The sequence below is a fragment of the Nematolebias whitei genome, chromosome 12 (genome assembly GCF_014905685.2).
Source record: "Nematolebias whitei isolate Nwh7 chromosome 12, NemWhi1, whole genome shotgun sequence".
Lineage (NCBI taxonomy): Eukaryota > Metazoa > Chordata > Actinopteri > Cyprinodontiformes > Rivulidae > Nematolebias > Nematolebias whitei.
The window spans coordinates 36,270,424-36,295,841 of record NC_056509.1 but is presented as its reverse complement, the minus strand read 5'-3'; the positions used below and the strand labels follow the sequence as shown (position 1 = coordinate 36,295,841).

Genomic DNA, 25,418 nt, shown 5'->3' with positions numbered 1-25,418 from the left:
TATATAATTAATAAAATGACTGCAGTTCTGTCGTACAAATAATTAAATAAATAAATATCCCTCCGCGGCCTCTGAATAAACAGCCAATTGAAGTCCCAGAACTCCCCCCGCCTGAAGTCATTGTTTTTGCTCTTGAGTTATTCCCATGCTACCCTTTTTGACGGGTCACTGGTGAATCAATGAGCAGGTGGCAAAACGTCAGTGTAATTACATCCACGGCTTTTCCCTCCACAGTGGAGGAAAAAAGCACCCTCATATGCATACAAATATAGTCCCTTCTTCTAGATTTGAATACAAAATCTTCACCCCGAAAAAAAAAATCACTTTTTTTTCATCTCTGCTGAGGTCGATTTACATACACTTCATTTGAGTTGGTGAAACGAGTTGGTGCGCATTATTCTCATGCTGCAGTGTCACTCCCTAATCCTGGGGCCTATAGACCTGCGGGATAAAGCAGCTGTCGAGTCCCATTATGAAGTGGAGTTGGCAGCTTGTCGAGATCCAGGCAGTCAGACGAGGTTCAATGGGAGAAAATCATTAAGTTAACACTTTCCCCTAATGTCTCCATTGTGCGCCCTCGGACCATTGTCTTAGAAAGCTCAGATATGACGCTTCCCACCGGACTTTATTCTTGAAATATGCCTAGTGAATTCCCATGGTCATGGTTGGATGAGGCGCGCGGCGTGCGTTTTGTTTGAGTCATTTGTTGGACAGTTTGTTTGTTGCGCCTTTTCACAATTTGCTCTATTTTGAGTCACAAACAAACTTGAATCCTAATTTGGATCCAATTATCCTCAAATTGTACTTTCAGACTTTGTGCTTTCTAATACACTTTTTTTTTTCCTGCTCTCGTTTCCAAGGTCGGATTCTGGACATCCCGTGTAAAGTGTGTGGAGATCGCAGCTCAGGGAAACACTACGGGGTCTACGCCTGCGACGGCTGCTCGGGATTCTTCAAGAGGAGCATCCGCAGGAACCGGACCTACGTGTGTAAATCTGGCTCCCAGGTGAAGCCTCGTTATCCCCTTCTTAACTGGTTTATTATCGATCTTCGTGCAGGTCTGAACTGATTGTGGCCATTTATGTCACGTTTTCGACCAATTTTCTTTTCAGGGGTTTTCTAAAAATCCGTGCAAGTATAAAAAAACATTTCAGTATTTTTTCGATAAACATGTGCCATGATTAAATGTTTGAGTTTTACGCACAGCGCTTTACGCACGAAATGCGCATTTACGCACTTTCTCCCCCACCTAAACACACTCGCGCGCGCACTCTCTCTCTCCCTCTGCCTTTTTTTGTGGCTGTTTTAAATCTTCCTTGATGAGCCTAATTGTGTCATGCCTGCACCATTAAGCCCCGCACCTAAACACAGCGCTGCTCCAACATCAGGTGTAATCCAATCTAATGCGCTGACTCCAAGGAGAGGATTTAGGCGGCAGAGGGCGGGATCGAGCACTTATCCTGCGGGATGAGGCCCGCACTAGAGCCGCGGGGAAGCAGCTCTGTAACCACAAGATAATAGCACGATCTTTTACCTGCAGATTTGCCTCCCGGGTGGATAATGGCGAGAGGCTTCCGCTCTAACTCAACCTCTTTCCCCCTCCCTTCCCCCTCCCCTCGGTGTGTCTGTGCGCAGGGTGGTTGTCCCGTGGACAAAACTCACAGGAACCAGTGCCGAGCGTGTCGCTTGAAAAAGTGTCTGGAAGTGAACATGAATAAAGACGGTAAATGGACTTAATTTAATTATCGCTTTAGACTATAGCAACGCCGTGTGGCGTTTGGGTTCGAGGTGCAACCCGGCAGAAAAAAAAAAAAGTTTAGCAGGGCTGTTAATCAAGAGCTGACCTGTTGCCTGCTTGTTTTAAGAGATTATTTCTACTCGGAGCTCTAATTTAAGCTCATTACTGTCAGGTTTTTGCTCCTTTACGCACAGAATAGCATTTAATCCATACATTTGTCAACTTTTTAATAAAACAAGTTAAAACGCACACGAGATAAATAAATAAAAATAAAGGGGGGGGGGGGGGGTCGCTCCTGCAGAAACTATCCGTGACTCTGTTGTTCCGATTCACAGCCGTTCAGCACGAAAGGGGCCCCCGGACGTCCACCATCCGCAAACAAGTTGCCCTTTATTTCCGGGGCCACAAAGAGGTGAACGGCTCCTCGGCCCATTTCCCGGCGTCCTCTCTGCCCGGGCCGCCCTTCTTCACCACCGTCACGCAGCTGGAGCCCCACAGCCTGGAGATGAGCTCGGTGGCCACCACGCCGGAAAGACAGGCCATTGTGGGTCTGGCACAACCCACTCCAAAGGTGAGGCACTTTTTAAAAATCATCATGACCTATCAACTGGATGTTTGTACGTTTGCACCTTCAGCTCATTCCTTGTGTAGATTTTATGTGAAATGTATCCCGAGGTGATAAAGTTTTAATTATGCTATTATGGGATGTATTTTTTTTTTCCCCCTTGGGGGTTAGAAGTTGACATTCTTGTTCAGATTTAGAAGCACAAATCCGCCAATTAGATTTTATTCCCAGTAAATCCAGCGCAAGCAACACTAATCACAAAATCAGGTGCTGGAGCTTGGAGTTTGATCTCTTAACTCGTTATTGGCCCGCACGTGGTTGCTGTTTGTTTATATTGTTTTAAGGATGGTCATTTATTTTAAACCCCCCCCCCCCTGCAGTATCCCCACGAGGTCACCGGCACCCCCATGTACCTGTACGAGGTGGCGACGGAATCTGTGTGCGAGTCGGCCGCGCGCCTCCTCTTCATGAGCATCAAGTGGGCCAAAAGTGTCCCCGCCTTCTCCACCCTCCCTTTATCTGATCAGGTAAGACCCGCACGAGCTGCTGGAGGAGTTCCACTTTTAACTAGAACTCCAAATCCTGTTCGAAGGCTCTACAGCGCACAATAAATAAATAAATAAATAAATAAATAAGAGGGATTTAAGATTTTATGCCTCTCTTTAAAAAAAAAAAAAAAAAAAAAAGGGAAGTGCCTTCAACAGTAAATTGTTCTTTATGTAATTAAAAAAAAAACAAGTCTCACACATTTCTTTGTGAATTTATTCCAAACTAAATCTCCTCACAGCTGATTCTGCTGGAGGACGCTTGGAGAGAACTTTTCGTTTTGGGTATCGCGCAGTGGGCCATTCCCGTGGACTCCACCACGCTCCTCGCTGTCTCAGGTGCGTGCAGCGCCACTTATTCTGGGTTTGCACGTGCGCTTCAGTCATCCCCATGTATATTTTCTTCAACTCAAAAAGGGATGAACAGTGAAAACACGGAGTCTCAGCGGATGAACAAGATCATGGCTGAGATCCAAGCGCTGCAGGAGGTGGTCACCAGGTTCCGGCAGATGCGTCTCGACGCAACAGAGTTCGCCTGTTTGAAATGCATCGTGACATTCAAAGCAGGTGCGCGCTCTTATTGTACAGTCTCATTCATTTCGTGTCCACGCGTGTTGCGCAACGAACTGAGCAAGCTTTGGTGTTTGTAGTTCCCACGCAAGGAAGCACTGAATTAAGAAGTTTCCGCAACGCCAGCGCCATCGCAGCACTACAAGATGAAGCCCAGCTCACCCTCAACAGCTACATCCACACCAGGTGAGCTCCTCCTCAGCGCTTCATGCTTTTGCGCATGCGTAAAAACTGTCCAATTTGGCACAGCTGGCGCTTATAATTGGCAGTTGTGTGCGTGAGGCCTCAGACAGCAGACTTGTTTGTTTGTTGACTTGAGTTTCTCTGTGTCCAGGTACCCGACTCAGCCCTGCCGCTTCGGGAAGCTGCTGCTGCTCCTCCCCGCGCTCCGCTCCGTCAGCCCGTCCACCATAGAGGAGGTGTTCTTCAAAAAGACCATTGGAAACGTGCCCATCACCAGACTCCTCTCGGACATGTACAAGTCCAGCGATATATGAACTCGGGTGTGGGGGGTAGAGACAAAGACTCGGGTCATGGCAGGTGCAGAACTCTTAGTGTAGCTTCTATAAAATCAGCTGCAACAAAAATACCCCGTTATCACAAGTTTAGTCAGTTAACAGCTGCTCTATAGGTAAAATAAATCATAGACCGCTTTTATCATCCAGAAACTGCAGGTTTTTATTTTATTTAAATGTCACCATAGGACTCTGAAACCTGCAGAGTCCGTTTGACACCCACTTGTTCTGTATTCTCTTTGTAAGCCTCTCTGAGACCAATGAGCCTGTCGACCAACTCAAACTTTAATTGCTCTTCAATCCCAACCGAGGAAAACCAAAAGAAAGATGGCGCATGCGCAGCGAGGACGTGCGTCGCTGTTCCTCGGTCCAGTGCTGAAACCAAACACGCAGAGAGGTTCCGGCTCTATGAAGAACTGTTGAACGAAAACTAATGAATGAATAAAACTTTTAAGGGGAGGCTGCTTTTCCCTCCTGACTGTAAAAACGACGCATCAGAAGGTGTTTGTGTGTTTCAGCGGCTGCTCGCCCCGTTTGTTCTGTTTGAGGCGCAGCGTTAAAAATGTTTCAAGATACACTAACACCAGAGAAAATAATATCCAGCACTAGGATTTATTCTTTTTTTTTGTGGCCTGTGGTGTTTTAAAATGTTGTAAATATGGTTATAACTAAACTCGGCACAAAAAGGACATTTGTTTGATTTATTTCTTTGACACAAATCCTTTACAGTACCTGATTAAATTTAGCCATACTGTATTTGCTGAGTAAATGCATATGCGGGATGATTTTTTTAAATTAATTTAATAATAGGTTTGAAGAGACATGTTGGCAATTTATCAATTTGTCTTAACAAAAGGGGCCTCGGTTGCATGTGGAAGAACCATACACAGCCACCTCTTTATGCTGCTCACTGCAGCTTGGTCACACTGCTGTGGGGGCGGCAGCCCATTCTTCAACCAGCGTTTGTCACAGTTCAGTCAGTGTGGTTGTGCTGGTCATTGTGGAGCAAATATCATGCACGTGTACTGAAGCTGTTCAGTGGGGTTGAGGTCACAACTGCAGTCCTCTCCACTCCCCAATTCTGCAGGTAGTCTCGTATAAACCCCACTCTGCAGAGGTAAGTGTCATCTTGGAGAGTAGATGTTGATCCCAGAATGTGTTGATATGAGATCGCCACCGGTTGCTCACAACAGGCACCAACCAGACACCTGATTGTGATTCCAGTGGCACAAACCACAACTGCGTTTTCCTGTCAAACGTGGCACAATTTAAGGAAAATGTACAGACCTACTAACAATAAGCTTTTAGTTGTTTTTTTGCCAAGATGCATTATGACAAAGAAATGATCTAATGTATTTCCTTTTTGTGCTACACTTGTTTAAAGTTGTAAGCAAGAGAATAAAGAGTCTGAATCCCCTGCTTTTATAAAGTTTAGCTGCGTCCGCAGAAATTTCAACACTAAGTTACTGCATATCGACAATTTTCTCCATCGTAGATTTTTTTTTTTTTTTAAGATTACACTTCCAAGTGTTTAAAGTGTGACATATTGCGTCCATGCATGGAATGTGAAACTTTAAAGCCAATTTGGAAATAATTACATTTAGCTTTATGGATAAGGGTAATTTAATTGTCCCATTATATTTGCCTTTCGATCAATAGAAATATCCCGACCTTTAAAAGAGCAGGAAAAAGCTGTTAAGACGTTTTTGTTTTTTTGGCATTTTGATATCTTAAACGGTACCCACTGCACAATAAGAAAACAAAGGTTTCCTGATCTACATTAAATGACTGAGTTTGAAAGTTTAGTCCAGTGGTTTTCCAGATAAATCCAGATATGTACACAATGTAAACAAAGTGCCATTATCACACTTTACTCAACAAACCTGAGCATAAATGCATACTAGTACATCAAAACTCAAACTTTCTAATCCCAAATGGCTTCTTCTATGGCCATTGTTGACCAGTCTTCAGTTATTTGGACTGTTCCTGTAGATGAACGTTGGTAGTTGTTCACAATTTTTTTTTTTTAAATTTAGGAACATATTGACCAGCACTCGGATACAAATAGTAGACTTTATTTTACTTTGATTTTTTCTTTATTTTTTTTTTATACCAGTCTTCAAGACTGTAAAAGTACCTTTGAAAAGGCCATTTTGTGCTACTAAATTTCATCCAAGACTGGTGGCATGAATGAAGACGGGGGTTATAAAAGTTCATAAAACACATCAACTTTGGTTTTATGCCCAGTCATGTATCAAGTTTAATATTGTTCAAGCACATTTTGTTTATTGCAGAAGTTGCCCTGTTAATTTGATTAACAAAAAACTCATGGTTGTTATTAAGCTCTCTGAATAGTCAAGGCTTCCAAGATGGATAATATTCCCATTAAATAACATAAGCAGCAACACATTAAGTGAAGCTGTACTGGTTTTGGCAGCACTGTTGTTGCACAGAGTGTTAAAAGCGAGCGGCACAACGAGCGAGAGTAGTCCAAGTGAACAAATGGACGTACGCATGGCGACATTTCACCGATTTTATTGGAAAATCTTCAAAATAAACAAAAATGGCACAGCAGTATACAAATCTCAAAATGCATAAAGCCAGTAGAAATACTGCAGTTCCTTCTGTGTAAATTGCTTGCTAGAAAACATTGTGACAACTGGGCAGGTGCTGGTTGTGACAAACACGCATACACGCGCGCACGCACATGCTTCCATTTGAAGACGAGTCAGGGTCCATCATCAGATGTGTGCATGCGTGTTTAGTTATGAGCAACATGCCAGACCTCGATGGCAAACGCTGCGGCTCATTACAAAAGCTTTGCATACAGAGAAACTTTAATAAATGATAACATATAAACTAATATATTCAGGACATGGCTAAATGATAAATACATTATATATATAGATATATATCTATCTATCTATATATATATATATATATGTGTGTGTGTTAGTGGCATTTCCAGACATAAAGAGATTGAACTATAAATCACTTTGTGTAGAACATTCTTGATTCCAACTAAAGGGTGACAACAATCAGAGTTAGTAATTAGACTCAGGCAACAAATCAGAAGATTTTAGGGGCTGTGAGGAGAAACTGCCACTTTTATTTGTCTGGGAGAAACCTGGAGAGAGCTTTGGCTTGAGATGGGCAGAGCAGAGCCAGACCGGACCGGACCAGACCAAGAAGAGCCATTGCTTTTTCTGTTCAGGCTTGTCTGATTTTGGACGGGGTGTAGCTCTTGTCCACAATCTCATCTTGTAGAAACATGTGCAGGCAGCGTTCGTTCTGAGCAAGAGGGTGACCGGCCACTCTGAAACGAACAGAGGAAAACACATTACAGCGATGGATGGACAAAACATTTTGTTTTGAAAATAAGAACACAAACTAAATAACAGAACTAGTGGCGTACAAACAAAAACAATCCAAGACCTCCAATTGATATGAAGAACATTTGGTTTTGCTTGCGTGCATCGTTTACAATCTACAACAGGCAAGACAAAAGTATAAAAAGCGACAATCAAAATAGCCAAGGATGGATTTTTAACTTTTTTCACTGAATCCCATTAAGACAGGCCAATCAAAAAACTGTTTAAATAAAGCAAGCAGTTTTATTTCCCAAGACTATAGACATGTATCCCAGCGCTGTGTCACATGTTTTGGCTCCATATGGTTAAAAGACATTTTGTTTTATTAATTTGTGACCAGATCTGTGTGTGGATATTTGTGCCATTTTTCAAAATGTACTGTACAAGCTTGGATCATTTTCATTGTTATGCTGATGATACAGTTATATTTGTCCATGAAACCCAATGAATCCAATCAGCTACTTAGACTACGAGCTTGATCAAGCTGATACTTGATCAGGACATGTCTTTTAACCCCCACATTAAAAACATTACTAGAACCACGTTCTTCCACCTATGTAATTTTGCTAAAATTAGAAACATCTTATCTAAAAATGATGCAGAAAAACTGGTTCATGCATTTGTCACGTCTAGACTGGACTATTGCAATGGTTTATTATCTGGGTGTCCAAATACTTCTTTAAAAAGTCTTCAATTAATCCAAAATGTTGCTGCCAGAGTCTTAACTGGAGTTAGTAGGAGAGATTATATCACTCCAGTTTTAGCTTCTCTCCACTGGCTTCCTGTCAAATCCAGAATTTAATTTAAAATCTTACTTCTAACATACAAAGCCCTCAACAACCTAGCTCCATCCTATATTACAGATCTGATTGTTCCATATTTTCCTAACAGAGCACTTTGCTCTCAGACTGCAGGTTTACTTGTGGTTCCTAGAGTTTCCAAAAGCAGAACGAGAGGAAGAGCTTTCAGTTATCAGGCTCCTCTCTTGTGGAACCAACTTGCAGTTTCTGTCCGTGAGGCTGACACGTATCCAGTTTTAAGACTTTCCTTTTTGATAAATCCTATAGTTAGGGCTGGCTCATTATGCTGCCTTAAGTTTAGACTACTAGAGGACAAATTGTAAAAAAAATTCTTAAAATGAATTTGTTAAAATTGAATAGTTTTCATTTGGTACCATTTTTATTTTACCATGTGATTCTTAAGGGAGTTTTTCCTTTCCACTGTCGCCTTCATGCTTGCTCAAGATGAGTCTGTGATACAAGTTAAACTCAAAGCAGTCTGCCCCTCAGATAAATAGTGTTATTAACTTATTTTTATATATGAATGTTTCTGTTCAGTGCCCTGAGATGACTTCTGTTGTGACTTGGTGCTATTTAAATAAACTGAATTGATCAGGGGCAGCACGGTGGTGCAACTGGTAGAGCTGCTGCCTCTCAGCGAGTAGGTCCTTGGTTCAAACCCCGGTCCAGGGGCCTCCTGGGTGGAGTTTGCATGTTCTCTCCGTGCATGCGTGGGTTTTCTCCAGGTACTCCGGTTTCCTCCCACAGACCAAAAACATGCATGTTAGGCTGATTGGTAACTCTAAATTGTCCCTAGGTGTGAGTGAGAGAGTGAATGGTTGTTTGTCTCGTTTGTCTCTATGTGTCCCTGTGATGGACTGGAGACCCATCCAGGGTGTACCCCGCCCCTCGCACAGTGATAGCTGGACATGGGCACCAGCGACCCCCGTGACCCAAAATGGAATAAGCGGGTAAAGATAATGGATGGATGGATGAATTGATCAGTGAAGTTACATAGAGTCACAATTTTCAGATTAAATAAATGAAGGTTTGCTTGTGGTTCCTAAAGTTGAATGAGAGGCTTCTCTCGAGCTGAAACAGATCCCGGTGTGGTCATCATACTTTAATTCAAAGAGTTTATACTGTTTTCTTTTTTGATAAAGTTTATAGGTTTTATCACGGGTTCAAAACCCAATTACAGCCTTTGAAAGATGAGCACCAGCTCCCTGCAACCCTGCATGGAATAAGAGGGTAAAGTAAAATGGAAGAATTGGACTTTATAGTTCGTGTTTGCTTGGGTGTCTCCGAGCTATCCTATGAGTTAGTTCCTTTTATGTACTGAGCAGGTCTCAACACCATTTTTTTATTTTTCAGTTTCTTCATTCTCCACATACAGTATATCTATTCAGTGACTTTCGTTTAGTCATTTTGTTTTTCTTCTTTTCTCTTTGTAGCAGAATTGCTGATCTGGTGCTTTTGTGTTTATTATGTGCCTTTCCTGTCGTCTTCACCCTTGTATGAGTTTTATTCTGTTGGAGGTCCCTTGAAGCTGAAAGGGAATTTTAATAGAGGTTGTCATTTGCAACCTTATGAATGCTCAGAACAGGAAAAAAAAAAAAAAAAACTGATGTAAAATTTTGAAACTGTTCATTAATTATTTTTAAAGAGCACATTAAATTATTGATACACTGAATCTGGGCTGAATTATATCGGTACCTGCACTGAAGTTTGTGACTGAATGAGACATGAATCGATTTAGTTTTTTGTTTTCCACAGTTTTGCACCTGGGAGAAAATTTTGTTTAAGTAAAATAAAAATAAAAAAACCACAAACAAAACAAACACACAATTGACTTGTACCACTAAGCCACAGTCTCCTAAAGTCAACATTTAATTCAAATAGCTCATCCAATCAATGTCATTTAACTTATCCTGAATAGAGGAACTGCATTATATTGTGCACTTGAACTATCTTGTTAAAAATCTTCACATTTTATAGAACTTTGTCACACATTGGTAACTGGATGTGGCCATGTTCACAAATCATTTTCATTTCAAGTCCAGGACAGAAGAATGAAACTCATAATTCGTAACAAAAGTTTAGTCCTTAAGAATAAAACACGGTAAACTCAACAAGGTCATGTTTCAGTTTGAAAAATGATGGGATGCTGCATGACTTAAGCAAAGCAAGTTTTAGCTGGATCTTCAGTGTATGATGCTTTCAACAGCATCAATTCATTTGGATAGTTATAGTTTTTAAATTTCATCTGGGCCTACTATACTTATACAAAGTCTTTGAATCAAAGATTTTACACATTTATGTCGAGGCACCAAACTTCAGTACAGCTGCAATGAAAATATCCTCTGTTGGCATTAAATCTGTCGATCTAGTTAAACCTTTAATTTTCAACCCAATGGCAGCCAAAGAAACTGAAGATGGCCCTCAGAAGGTCATGGAAAAAAACTTGTAGTGACCCAACATGAGCAGCGGATTACAATTAATCTAAAGTGAAATTAGCCTGGAACTGGCTTTTCTGCTGTTAAACCCAGTTTGACATCAAGTTTACCTAAATGTCTTTTCAGATGACGCATAACGAGAATGAACCAGAACACCTGAGACTCCAAAACATCTGGTTGTTTTTTAAAATGCTAAATGACTCAGAGAAAAATTAACGTTGCACACATGTACGCATCTTAACCTCTGATGGGAATATTTCCAAAGGAAGCAGCACAGAATGATCTGCAGGTCAGATACCAGTTAAATCATTTAGTAGTGGTGGTGGTGGTGGGGGGGGGGGGTCCTAATAACCCTAACAAACCCTCCTTAATCACTTTGGAAATATTGGCAGTGCATACAAGAGGCAACAGAAACAGAACCGTTCCTTTTTACCTGAAGCTTTGATCGTGTTTAACTGGCCTAATCAAAAACTGATCGTCGTCTCTTCTCTTCCCCATTACTTGTTTCAAAGCAACAATCATCCTTCCAAAAGAATTACTCTCCACAATGCTCTCAATCATAAACGGAACAATACTGACGGCTACACCGGCCAGGACTAAATCACTGAACAATAATATGATCAACAGCAGGGTTTCACTCTCAGAAAGCAAGAGGTGGTGGTGTGGGGGTATAAATCCTGATAGTGTGAATGTTTATGAAGCATTCACACTATTTCACACTATTCACACTATTGTGATCCATTTTTCTTCCGTACGTTTTTCAGCATCTTTCTCGTTCCACAATTTCTGTGCCATTTCAACAAATCGTATATCAAAAAAAAAATTCAGCTCATTCAGGAGAAGGGTGATATGACTTTTGGTATTGGTGCAACTTTAGCTTTTTTGAAATATTTAGCCTTTCCTGCCATTTTTTTCCTCATAGAAAATGAATTGAGCTCATTTTACATCCTTCAAATCTTCAGATCTGTTTACAAACTTTTACTGCTCCTTTCACAGTTTGTTCTGGTTCAGCTTCCTTCAGCTTCCTTGTGCAAATTTAAAAATATTTTCCAGCTACTTTCAGCTGGGATTTTTTTCAGCTATTTTGTGCTCTTTTCAGATTCTTTCTGCTAACTACAACATTTTTGTACTTCTAACTTCTTTCTGCTAATTTAAACTTTTTAAGCTCCTTTCAACTTCTTTATGACAGTTTCAGCTTTTTCTGCTATTTCAGCTACTATTTAGCAGTTATGCTAAATAATTTTTTTCCAGCTAATTCCACGTTTTGCACTCATTTCAACTTTTTTCAGCCCATTTCAGCAAAAATGTACTCTCTTCACTTTCTTCTGATAATTTAAGCTTCTTTCTGCTTTTTACCTACTTTTCAGCCGTTTCTTTATTTTGTTGTTGCTAATTTCAGCTTTTTTTGTTTTAGATAATTTCTACTTTTTGTGCTCATGTATGCTTCTTTAAGCCTAATTGGGCAGATGTTATTTCTGCTTTCTTATGCTAATTTAAGCTAGTTCTAACGTTTCAACTAGCTTTTTAGCATTTTTAAGCAAAGTTCAGCTGTTTCCAGATAAATTCAAGTTTTCATATAAATTTCTGCTACTTTCAGCCTACGTAACATATTCATGCTAATTTCAGCTTGTTGTGCTCCTTTCAGCTTTTTTCTGCTGGTTTCAGCTTTCTCTGCTCTTTCAACTACTATTTAACTCTTGATGCTAATTTTAGCTTTTTCAGCAAATTCCACTTTTTTTTAAATTGTTTTAGCTCATTAGCTCATTTAAATTCTTTCCGCTTCCTACTGATAAGTTTAAGCTTCTTTTTGTCTTTTCAGCTATTTTACAGGGTTTTTTTTGTTGCTAATTTCAGCCTTTTTTAGTTAATTTACTATTTTTGGTCGAATTTCTGCTTATTTAAACATAATTCAGCAAATGTGTGTTCTTTCTGCTTTCTTCTGCTAACTTGGGCTTGTTCTTCCATTTCAACTATATTTCAGAACATTTTTTTTTTAGCTAATTTCAGCTGTTGTTCAGCAAATTCTTCAGCAACAAGTATTCACACTGCATTTCGTAGGAAATGCAATTTCTCTAATTACCAAATCATTCTCATCTGCTTAAAAAAACAATTTAAAGATTTTAATTTTCAAAACTGTCTTTACACACTTAATATTCCAACAGGAAACATTGGTGCATTTGCACATGAAACAAAGATAATGGCCAAGTCTGCAATCAAAGCAAATGATTACAATTGCACGGTAACTTTTATTGTTCGGCGGCTGAAAACGAAGACACGCTGGATCAAAAATAAGCAGAGGTGCACACACCATCCCGCGGAACCACGCGCTGTAATTTGAGCTGCAATTAACATAAATTACACATCAACAACAAAACAAATGTGGGAAAAAAAATTATGTTGTGGGGGTGCGCACTTGAATCCTCTTTGGTTTTCTTGTCCTTTGCGAGGTAATTATGAAGGAGAATTAAGGAGGATAGTGAGAAACGAGACAGGCTGTTTCTGAGGGTTCACTTTGTTAACAATGTAAGGAGAAGTGAAAAAGTTGGATGTAGTTACCGCACAAAAGTGCTTTTGTTCTCCAAGGTTAAACCAACACCAACCTAAGGCACAAGCTGCAAACAACTGCAGCTGTAAAGCTTGGACAGAATAACTGAAACTTTCCTGTTAAAACGATAAAAGAAACTTGAGATAGACCGGCTTACTTGTTGAGAAACTGCTCCAGTCCATGCCTCCGCTCTTCGATGAAAGAGTCATCAAATATGCCGTCGTCTCCTCTAAACGGAAGCTGACGGAAAAGAGCTTTTCCTGGGAGAGGTGGAACGACCACCTAAGAAAACAAAGAGTCCACAGGTGTTTGTTTTAAAAGAAGCAGGTTTAAAAACATAAATCGTTTTTAAACAGTGGGGGTGAAAAACTGGAGAACAGAACATTGTTGGAACATTTTTTTGAGCCTACAAACTACATTCTGAAAACAATTAACTCCGAGGTCTCAAATTGCTCTTTTGGACACTTTTTCCTTGTGATTTAAAACACGGTGGTCAGCAGAATCAGCTGATTTGATAAGTACTCGGCAGCTTCTTTGTGTTGAATTCACTTCAGTAACTCACCTTGCTTTCTCTCTCCAGCTCCGCTCTGAGCCACTCAAAGTCGCTGTATCGCCGCCGTACACAAGACTCCTTCAGCTTGAAGATTGGTAGGTTGGTCTGAGGGAAACATCACAGCAGCATCAGTATCACCAAGAACTTGTTTCATTTACCAGAACTACAGTTTTGGAACTGTTGGGTCTCTTGTTCATTTGGAATTTATATATTAACACTACTTTACTGTACTGTTTTTATTTTATTGTAAAAACTGAAAAAAAGTCACAGTTGCCAAGTGTACATTTATAAATGAGGCTGTACAGACTAGTTTATTTTACCGTTATTATATTTTGCAGTAACTACAGTAGTTCCTTGCTACTTCGCAGTTCGACTTTCGCGGACTCGCTCTATCACCGTCTGTGGACGTACAGTCCATATGGTACAAAAAAAAAAAAAAAAAAAAAAGGTACAGGACACAATTGTCAACTTTAACATTACTCATGTGATTGGGACAGTATTGGATACAGTACTGTACAGTAAAAGGATGCAGAGAATCTGCACTGAACCCAGCAAACCGGACCAGAACCAGACCTCCAGACCCATCGGTGAATCTTCAGAGCTGGTAGCCGGCCCACGTGGACTTCTAAGCGCGGACACGCGCCGAAGGTCCGGAGCCATTTTTGTAGTCCATAGGGAATATTTTCTTTCAGACTTGGACTCAATCCACCACCTACGGTCTCATGCCGTCCAACAGAAGGTCTGCCCTCCCCCTGTACGTGCTTCAGCGTGCAAGAGCTGCAATTAACTGGACCAGAACCAGACCTCCACATTCAGTGATGAACCTGAAAGCTCCTGGGACACCCTTGTAAGTAAAATGTATTAGCTACATACGAGTATGTTGTTAAAATTAGCAGGTTTAAGAGTTTAGAAGATTGATTGTGGGCTTCATCGCTGCAGGTTAGGTCTGCAGAAACGAGCCGAGATGGACCAGAACAATCAAACCAGAACCGAGAGCTGCTGCTGCTGCGTTCCGCAGAGCTGGTGAGTAAAATTTAGTAGCTACATATATAGTACTGTACGTATGTTGTTGAAATGATGTGGGTTTAAGAGTTTAGAACAGACTGTGGGAAGGGTTTTTAAAGCCTTAATAAATAAACATAGCATCCATACTTCAGTTTTTCACGTATCGCCGGGGGAGGGAGCTGGAACCTACCCCCTGCAATAAACGAGGGACTACTGTATATCCATAAGTTTCTTTTTTTATACTTTATATTTTTTCTATTTTGGGGTGCAACTGTGACACGGAGTACACAATTTCATTCCACCTCATGTACCACATGTGATGCAAATGACAAAGAAAGAATCTTGCACTTGAAATTGAACAATATGGCAAAGAATTAATAACAAATAATACATCATAAAAATGCATGTCAATAATATATTTTACCATCAGATGTCCTCCCACTGCCCTAAATGCTCTCAGTTGATTTAAAAAGACAGTGGCCAAAATGCTAAAACACAAGAAGAGTGGTGAGTAGTTATACCAACTTATAGTCATTGCAATATTCAATAATTATAATCCTGTAGTTTTCTAATATTGTGCAACCTTCAATATAGATATTTATTGGTATGAAGTTGCAGGAACACCATGACTTTAATTATTGATTTATTACATTTTTAAGGTTATTCAAATTCATACATCCATAATTATGATCTGCTTTAACAAGTTACTAGCTGTGTATTAGTACTACTACTAGTAGTACTACTACTAGCACCATGGTGACTTGTTGAAACTGGCTTTTCTACCCCAATCCAGCTTCAACAATTAGAAGCTCTAGTACAATTTAATGTGCTCAAAACATACAGCAGAAAATGATATCCTTGTAAGAAGTTGTGCTAACTTGAAATACTAAATGAACTAAAAATATTTCTCCCCTGGGATTAATAAAGTATCTATCTATCTATAAGGTTAAAGGAAAAAATGGTGAAAGGAAAACAAAAGCCAACTTCAAACTCAAAAAAGCTAATGGAAAAATTTAATCGAGCCAAAAATAAAATAAAAAGAAATAGAAAAAGGTTAACTTATGTTTCCATCTATATTTTGCTCACCAAGGTCTTCATCATTAAAAACGCTTCACCATCTTTTGTGTGTGTGTTCATGTACATCAGTACACACACGTGTACATAATTCAAAGCTGCTGTTGACGAGCACTTGAGAGTGAATTTCACATTAAAAGAGGAAGATGTTTCGACATTGACGGGAACAGTGAAGCAAACAGCAAATTACAGCACAATGCCAAACCTCTTCACCCGTCCTGACGGTACATGGCCATCCTGAGACAATGTACAAACAAGGAGGGTTTGAATGAGCATTTCATGGGCAGGCCCCATCCGCAGAAGGTCAGAATTCAGGGAAAAAAGGCAGCACAAAAGCAAGGCAATTGAGAAAGTAGGTGCAGAATGAATACAGCGTGAGCAGCAGCCTGATCGATGAGCAGACGACTGTGACTGTGTGCGGCAAATGAGATAGAGAGTTAACAAGAAGCCTAAGTAAATGGTGGAACAAAAGAGGAATGAGAGGGTATATGTGGTCATAAAGGAAGAGCAAGATGACTGGAGAGGTTGGGAGCTCTGTCTGCTCTGTGCAGGACTAAATGAGGAGGGAGGGAGGGCAGGAGTGGTCTTTTTGCTCTCATGGTCTCTTTTCAGTCTTCTTCATTTCCCTTGATCTGCAAAACAAGTCAGATTTCCTGCCCTTGAGACTCTTGTGGTGTTCAATGAAGAAAATACAGGCGTTTGTTTTCATCCCCATGTTCTGTCCTCTTCCAGGCTTTAAAAACTTAATAGATTTAAGACAAATTTGATAGAAATCTAATGCAAGGGAGAATATTTACATACAATGTTTTGTCTGATGAGCTAGAATTGTTACTTATGCTCATTTACTTTTAAATAAAAGAAGCAAATAGCCTACAAAATTAGCTCTTTTACACTTATTCGAATATGAACTAAAACTAATGTCAGATGCCCTGAGTTTTACAAATATTTAAAAAAAATCACTGCAAAAGAACCAGTAAAGTATGCAATCAGTATTGGTTGCATTATTACTTGTTACATCATTTCCTTAAAGTTGTATACCTATATTAGAAAAAAATAATAATTGTGACAGTATAGTTTAACAGCATGTTAGAAATTGCTCTCTATATTTTTTTCTTCATCCTGAGTTTGTTCTTTCTTCCTCTAAATATGCTGGGCATTGCTGATTTTTAAGTGATTGTGATAATGGAAAAGTCCTGTTCTTGTGCCCTCATGTTTTCAGTCATGTGCAAAAAAATAATGATATTATTCTGCATGCTTATTTAAAAAGAAAATTATTTACTCAGTTTCTGACTGAATTCAAATGTACCAACACTACTTTACATGGAGCACTTGATTTTATTTTTTCCAACTTCCAGCAGCAAAGAAGGCTCTGTTATCTATCTGTCATACTTTCAACCAAAAGTCTGACAGATTACCAATATATTGTTAGCTAGAATATCTTAGATCCTTATATACTGTTCCTTTTTATACTGTATATTTTTGCTATTTTTGGGTGTAACTGGGAACCTGAGTACATAATTTTGTTCCACCTCATGTATCACATGTGATGTGAATGACAATAAACTTCATCCATCCATCCATCCATCCATTATCTTTACCCGTTTGTTCCATTTTGGGTCACGGGGGTCGCTGGTGCCCATGTCCAGCAATCACTGTGCGAGAGGCGGGGTACACCCTGGACGGGTCGCAAGTCCATCACAGGGCCACATAGAGACAAACGAGACAACCATTCACTCTCTCACTCACACCTAGGGACAATTTAGAGTTACCAATCAGCCTAACATGCATGTTTTTGGTCTGTGGGAGGAAACCAGAGCACCCGGAGAAAACCCACGCATGCACAGAGAGAACATGCAAACTCCACCCAGAAAGGCCCCTGGACCGGGGTTTGAACCAGGGACCTGCTAGCTGAGAGGCAGCAGCTCTACCAGTTGCGCCACCGTGCTGCCCACAATAAACTTGAACTATAGTTCTTTGAAATTTGAATCTGCAAATTTTTATAAAAATTTTGCACCAGAACCGAAAGCTTCAACAGATACAGTAGTCCCTCGCCACTTTGCAGTTTGACACTTGTGGACACTCGCTCTGTCGCAGTTTTTCAACAATTGTCAACTTTAGTATTACTCACGTGATTGGGACATATGGGATAAAAAGTTAATGAAAAAATACTTCAGACAGGCGCCACTGTTTTGTAGTTTTCTTTCAATAAGCCTATTCTGTAATGCCATTCAAAACTAACTACACTACCCAGAAGCCACCAGTGCTTCCAGCTTCTGCTTTCTGCTGAAATGGAGGGAAAGTTTTGCAATGGAAATCTACATATCCATTAAGCTCACAAAACTGGCAGGAAAGTTGCAAATAATCCTGAAGTTCTATTATCCACGCGCACATCAACTTGTATGGGGTGGTGGGCTTTGACGCTGCAGGGTAGGTCTCTGCAGAACCAGAACAGAGCCGGACCGGAACAGAGCTTCTGATATGCAGAGCTGGTGAGTAAAAGTTTTCAGTACTGTGCAGTACATACAAGTATGTTGTTAATATTACATAGGTTTAAGAAATTAGAACATTTCAAGAGTGTCTGAAGGGTTTATAAAGTCTTAAAATATATATAAATACTAAAATAAAAATAGTGTTTCTAGTTTGCAGTTTTTCACTTATTGCAGGAATGTGACCCCCGCAATAAACGAGGGACTACAGCACATCACAAATATCAAGAATCAGAAATGTAGATTTGCAGTGAACAATCTTCAAGTCAGAGCTTACAAGACTTTAATAAGGCGTCATCTCATCTCTACACGTCTTTTGATCCGAGTTGTGGACAAAGTTTTTTTTTTTTTCTTCTTTTCTTCTTCCTTCGGCTGCTCCCTGCGTCGCCACAGCGAACTAAGTCGCACGAAGACATGACAATTATTTTTACGCCGGATGCCCTTCCTGATGCAACCACAGACCACCGAGCTACCACAGCCCTCTGTGTGGAGCAGAGAGCTGCAGCTAGGACACCCTGAGAAACAGATGGTGGGGGTTAAGGGCCTTGCTCAAGGGCCCAGAGTGGGACGAATGAGGGTGGGGGCAAGTGTGGGTGCTTCACCTACTTCACCCATATTTCTGATGTTATCGGTACCGGGGCTTGAACCGGTGATCTTCCGATCACAGGCCCATCTTCTCTAACCTCTGCGCCACCACTCCCGAGTTGTGGACAAAGCTAACATGCACATTCTAGAAAACTTGCAAAGAAACTTTAACTTATGCATTGTGCTCTAAACAGTAAATGTATTATATTAAAGTCAGTGAAATGACCAAGTTGAAGGTCTAAATGCTGATTCAAAACTTTGCCACTCCCTCTTTCCCACAGAGTTTTTATGAGACTTAAAGCCTGCAAATATTTTCCACTTACTTCAGCTTCTCTCCAGGTGAAGCCATCAATAAAAGGTCTCACTCCTCCTCTTTCTCAGGTCACAGGAGAAGTGGATTAGCTTAGCTTTATTGCCTCAGAGCTCTAGCATTAACTCTGCTCTCCTCTCACCGTGGTCTGTCCCTGCTGCGTCATGTTACTTCACAGTGTGGAGCGCCACAAAGTTAATCCCCTCCACAACAGATCACAGTTACAGGTAATCTGCCACTGCCGTGACTCTAATCCCATCATGCGCACACAGAAAACACTTGACTATGAGCTACCAGAAACTGGCATACATGAAGAATGCATGTGTGGGTGTTAATTACAATTTGACCGCATAGTTGACAAAATATTATAGATCAAATCACTCATGCCTGTTTGTACACACACAGTCACACTCAGACCGCTCATCTCAAACACAATAAGCAGCGAGAGTGCGAGTTAAGAAAGTCACTTGGCCTTTCAATTCCCTCATCATCTCAAACCCTGTGATTAAGAGATCGGCCTTGCAGGACGAGGGGAGGAACGAAAACGACAAACCTGAAAAATGAGAGGTCTCACTCGGTCTCTCTCACTCGCTCACACAAACGCACAAAAAAGAGGCGGTGCGTGAGAGTGTTGAGAGTCAAAGATCAGGTTTCTCTGGCCTCTGTTCTCTTCACGGCTGGTTAGAGGTTAGGTCGCGGGTGTCTCAACTTACTGGCCCCTGTAGTGATTGGAACATGGGACCAGCCCACACCGGGTTAGGCTTTAACATTTCATTAACTGTGGAAAAAACAGCACACTTTGCCTCACTTACTTACAATGGAACAAAAAAAAAAGGAGGATGAGAGAAAATAAAGTTAAAACCAGAGAGAAAAATTCTATTTACAAACTATGAAATACACATAAGAAATTACTGGTCACATTTAAAAGCAAAGGTGCAAGAGGAACATGTTCTAAAAAAAGGAGCATAAAGCTAGTTGTATCTCTGTCAAAGTAGATCACCGAGCTTCACTTTCAATTATGAGTGTACAAGGTGCAATCTATGCTCCATAGGAAGAGCATGTGATTCATAATGTGTGGGACACAATACCTTAGGCTCATTGAAAATGGGCTGAAAAGAGGCAGAACCCTTAAAAACAGCGAGACAGAAAAGAAGGGGAGAGAGTGAACAAAGATCACTCATCTCCAGAGAGAACAGTTCAAGGCCACCATGCATTAGCTTTTAGCAGGATGGATTAAGTCAAGTTTGAGTGCGCGCATCCTAAACCTCCCCCATGCCACCTTCGTACCCCTCACATATAGTCCCCTTTCAGAAGAATAGCATTAAAAATGGCAACATAATACCATCTCATTGCATCATATTCCAAAATGGGAAAAAAAAAGGCTGAGAACAAAAGCGTTGGGGCTATGGGTCTTTCACTCTCGTCTCTCTATGTACTCTGTCGTTCCCTCGCTTGCTGGCCCCTGTGGCCTGACAGCCTACCCTCTCTTCGACTCGCCTATCCAGCAAAAAGCTGCTTTGTTACCATAGCATCAACTCCCACTTTTGATACTGTCATTTCAAGTAGGATATGGTAGCCTTGATACAATATGTTCCCTATTTCCATTAAAATAGTTGTCGAAGAGGATGCTGTAGACTTTGGATTACACTTGACTGTGCCTGACAAGCCCCCACACACCCCCAGCCATCCATACCCCCACTCCTTCCACACACACTCCCTGCCTCTCCGTTTTATTAATGACCAAGGGCCCCCACCCCAGTGCCCAAATGAAAAAGAGAAAAAAGTGGGGGAAAGGGAGAAGCTATGGGAGAAGAGGAGTAAGAGAGACAGAGCTATAAGAGCCCTTTCATGTACTCTTATCCATAAACAAAGTGAGATCCTGAAGTTCTCTCCCCTGAATGTGCTTTCTGGATGAGATGGGAACCAACTGAAAAATAAGGATTTTTTTTTGATAATACTCTTCACTACTTTTGCCCCTTCATACAGCCTCATCCCAGCTTCAACCCAAACACAAATACACTATACTGCTTTAGCAAACATCTAAAAAAGATGTTCAATGCAGTATGTCAGGTTTTCTGAAAAATACCTATTAGAAACATGAAACGAGTACATAAAAAGCCTACTAGTTTTCCAATGGTTGAAAAGTCAAAACGTACAATTATGATGTAGAGATGTACTACATCTCTGAGCAAGACACCTAATCCCAATTGCTCTCCGGGCGCTTATAGCTGCCCACTGCTCCACCTAGATGCGATGGGTTAAATGCAGAGAATCAATTTCGCCATTGTATGGGAACATACAATGATGACAACACATATCACTTTATTATTATTAATAAATAATTTCTAGAAAAGTTGTGTTCTTAAATGGATTCCAGACATTTAAAATCTTCTCAGGAAAAAAAAAAACTAACAAAAAGGTAATTCATTCGCTCGATTTTAAGCACTAAATGCAGACATCTTTAAACAAAAAGTGACTGTGCGAGATTTTTCAAAAATGCTGCAAACACTTGTCTTGGCGCATGACTAGCACATCCAGACCTAATAGAATTTGTCCCGACACTAACTTTGTAAACGCACAAACATCATCGGTGGGTCATGAGCCAAAAGAACGAGCCAGCTTCAAACCAAACTTTAGAATTTACTATTAAGAACGGCACTAATGTTTAGATAATTCACTCTATATATTTATCACAACAGAGACCACAGTTAACTGAACTGCTCACTGTAAGTGGCTGGGAGTGAAATAGGATAAGTGGGCGATGAGATGAAGGAGGGTGAAGGGGTGGCTTTCTGCCCTCCCATGGGTGGGGGTAGAGGGTGAGGATGAGGAGTAAATGCTCCAACTCCCCCTACACCCTGGCCCGTTTCATTCTTCTCTTTTCTCAATGAGGGGATTAAGCAGACTCTTGGTGCGGCCACAAGGGCTCTCTCTCTCTCTCTATTTCAGGGAGGATAGCAGAGTAGCAGTGAGAACAGGACAAAAGGTTATTAGGAGAAACTGTACAGACCAATGAGAGGATGAAATTAAAGCAGTCAGATTAACTATGAGGGAAATGAAAAATAAGAAGGAAAATAAAAACTAGGAGAACAAAGCAAAAGTTCACATTTTAGGCAAAGACATTCTTCAAAGTCTTAAAAATGGAGATGGAGTAAAATGCTTCCAAAGATGAAGGAGGAGAGAAGCAAAGCCGGGTTGACATCATGCTTATTGAAAAGTGAGGGATGCGCCGCTTCTTCTGTGGTCTTATGCAAAGCAGGGTCACACAGGGCTATGAGACGCACAATAATGCTGATTACACGCATATGCTAATTATTACATGCTAATCAAGTACAGTAGCCTTATATTCAATGATAATGCCTGGAAAGGGCTTCCATCACCTAAACTCCCATCTTTAAGGAAAAGGAAAAGTGTAAAATGGTTGAGGGATGGAAATAAGATTTCTAGTCACTAACTACAGGGGTGTCAGGTACAGTAATGACAATTTAAGAGAAAAAAATGAGGCAATCAGTTGAGCTAAAAAACTGCTTGCAGATATGATGCTGCTGGAAATGGTTAGAAATTGTTTTAACTCCAAGTGGTTACGAGATTTGATTAAAGAAATGTCATACATATAGTATTGTGCAAAAGTCTTAAGTCATCCCTCCTTTCCTTATATTTGGCTTTCAAGGAGCCAGACTTTTGAATAAAGTTTTCAAAAGCTATTTCGTTTTTCAAGCTCTCTAAATGTTGTTTAAAATTTTTCAATTGGCATTGGCAGATCTGTCACTTCAGTCCAGTACTTAATCATTTTCAGAGAAACTTTAATTTTTTGTTTTGTTTTGTTGAAGCCGCCTAACTTCGACCTGTGAATCAACAAAATATAAACGCCTTCTATAAATCGAGAAGAGCAGAGGTGTTCTGTTATGTGTCATGTTTACACATAACAGTTTAGCAAAAAAAAAAAAAAAAAAACTAAACGTATTAGTCTGCAGAGATACTTATTTGCTTCTTTTGACTGTTCTCGTTTCAGGGATCACCATAGCGAGTCCATCATATCACTCTGTCTTCTGTGTCTTTTGTCATCACTCCATCTACCTCCATGTCCTCTCTAACTGCAGTCCAAGTCCAAACATTGACACTTGCTGAACTTGTAACTGCTTTGTCAACAAACTCCCTTCACATAACTAAACCAAAGTATGTGTTCCATCTGTAGCTTAAATAAAAGATTACGTCTCTAACTGATACCAAGAGCATGTACGGTACATTCATTTTTTAAGAAAAAGCAAAGCAAAGAAAACTAATTTGTCTGGGATGTTTCCTATGACGCTCTCAATCAGGATATACAGTTTTCATCAGGAGAAGTGGGTGGCTGGTTTGTCAAAGAATTGTATAATTTCAAACACTACGTTACTGTAATGTACTTCAAATATTTTGGTTAAATTTTGCAGCACAAAATATTTAGAAATGATTTGAAGAATGACAATGGAAATTACAAAATATGCTGATGAAAACTGTGACATACTGTATAGTTAAAAGATACAAACCAGGCCTAAATCTATTTATGCACTTTATTATGCATGTGTCTTACAATGTACATATTGTAAAACACACACATTATTTAGAGTGCTTGGCATTAAGTACAAGGCTAGAGGACTGCCACAAAATAATTTACAATGAACTTGGGTTATTAAAAAAATATTAGGATTAAACATTTGCATACTAGTTGATTAGTCAAACTTATCCACAAACCTAACTTTGCATACTTAAGAAGCTTACATATTTAGAGCATATACTAGCAATCACATATTACACAAACGGATGAGAGGAAGCTCTCTGGAAGTTAGTCAATAAAGTTGAAGGAAGGAAACGTGTTGCAGGGGTGTTTCTGGATCAGTCAGCGCACTGCATCCTGTCCACAGTTCCAGAAAAGCTGACTTGATAAATCACAGGCTTATTCACACTGACAGTGTTCGAAAAATTACTTTAGAAATGTAACCATTTAATGGCAACTCAAGATGTTCACTTAAAAATACATAACAACTAGAAGGCTTCATTCATTCATGGATTGTTTGTAAACTGGTATAATGTGGACAAAGTAAAAAAGTCCTAAACAGCTGTATTATGTTCGAGTACGTTTTCAAGCCTGGTGAAAAAGCTTTGTTCAGAAATATAAGAGGTCTTTTGTAATTTCAGGAGGGAAACATTGCATTTTTCACACCAAAATGGGATTTTTGTCTAATCAAAAAAACAGCCATGGTCACTTTTCCAAGTTGCTTTGTCTGAAAATATGCCAAAGGACATTTCTATTAAAGAACAAAAGTCAAACTAAATTGATACATTTCTTAAACCAAATTACATAAAATGTATATTTAACACCTTTAAAAAGCTGAAAATTTGGCCTGCCATGCATACAGATCCACATTAACAGTCTCAAGTTCAATTGATCTTTCAATCATTTATTATAATTATTTACAACCATTTACTTTTGACGCATAAAGGGCATTTCATAACAAATAAAAACTAGGCAGTACAGCAGTTTTCTTGGCCTATACTTGGAGAAAGTTGTGTTTTTCGTCTTAGAGGCTAGCTGTCACGTCTTAGTGGTTTACTGTGACTAAAGCGGTTATCTCGACTTTGCAGTCAGCCCACGGGGTGTGGCTGGAGTTTCATCCTAAACTCTATAGAGAAACACCAAACTTTTTGGGGAAGGTTTTATGATCTTTTGATGATCGTATATAAATATGCATGCAACTGCTCCTCATTTGTAGACCTGGACTAATGTAAACGGTTAATCCAGCCCTGCGCTGTCACAATCCGTGTACAGCAAATGTAAACAGACTCCTTCTTACCAACAAGCATGATTTATCGTTAACACAAACGCCAGTCCTCTCCCTTGTCATTTTTGCTAATAATTTTCGACAAAATACTGAGTTCCATTTAGAAAATAAAACACTGACAATGACTTATAATAAAGCAGTGGTAACTCTTTTTAGAGTAAAACGGCTAGGTTAGCCTAGCCTGCATGGCTAGCTTCACGCTAACGTCAGGGGTTTGTTGCTTCACGCTCACCTTCAGTCTGACTTCATACGTTGTATATCTGCCTCTGCCAACCCCGACGGTCTCAGGGTTGCTCACGTCGATTTCTAGAAAATTACTTGGAGGTCCATAGGCGTCATTTAAGTTTTGTGGCTTAGTGTAGAGCCTTCTTGTATCAGCTATAGCATCAGCCATTTCTCCCTGTCTTTTCTAGCGGCGAGGTAGCCTGTCAAGTTAGCCGGAATATGAGTACGTACTTTCTGGTGGTTCGTTTCAAAATAAAAGAAATTTACACATTTGACA

The 25,418-nt window shown here is 40.1% G+C and overlaps 2 protein-coding genes across 2 annotated transcripts in view; one reads left to right on the top strand and one right to left on the bottom strand.

Moving 5' to 3' along the window:
• Positions 1 to 4,426, top strand: part of nr2e1 (nuclear receptor subfamily 2, group E, member 1) — a 13,620-nt gene extending 9,194 nt beyond the window's left edge. Inside the window, exons 2-9 of the mRNA XM_037685160.1 lie at positions 861 to 1,006; positions 1,636 to 1,723; positions 2,074 to 2,309; positions 2,684 to 2,830; positions 3,091 to 3,187; positions 3,266 to 3,415; positions 3,499 to 3,604; positions 3,753 to 4,426. Of these exons, the coding sequence (XP_037541088.1) occupies positions 861 to 1,006; positions 1,636 to 1,723; positions 2,074 to 2,309; positions 2,684 to 2,830; positions 3,091 to 3,187; positions 3,266 to 3,415; positions 3,499 to 3,604; positions 3,753 to 3,915 (1,133 nt within the window). The 3' untranslated portion in view covers positions 3,916 to 4,426. The remainder of the gene's footprint in view (positions 1 to 860; positions 1,007 to 1,635; positions 1,724 to 2,073; positions 2,310 to 2,683; positions 2,831 to 3,090; positions 3,188 to 3,265; positions 3,416 to 3,498; positions 3,605 to 3,752) is intronic.
• Positions 4,427 to 6,464: 2,038 nt separating this feature from the next.
• On the bottom strand, positions 6,465 to 25,340 carry snx3 (sorting nexin 3). Its single transcript, XM_037685506.1, has 4 exons — positions 25,149 to 25,340; positions 13,647 to 13,742; positions 13,242 to 13,366; positions 6,465 to 7,249 (listed from the first exon to the last, which is right to left on the bottom strand). The coding sequence occupies exons 1-4, from the start codon at positions 25,308 to 25,310 to the stop codon at positions 7,144 to 7,146; spliced, it is 489 nt and encodes a 162-aa protein (XP_037541434.1). The 5' UTR covers positions 25,311 to 25,340; the 3' UTR covers positions 6,465 to 7,143.
• Positions 25,341 to 25,418: the final 78 nt, after the last annotated feature.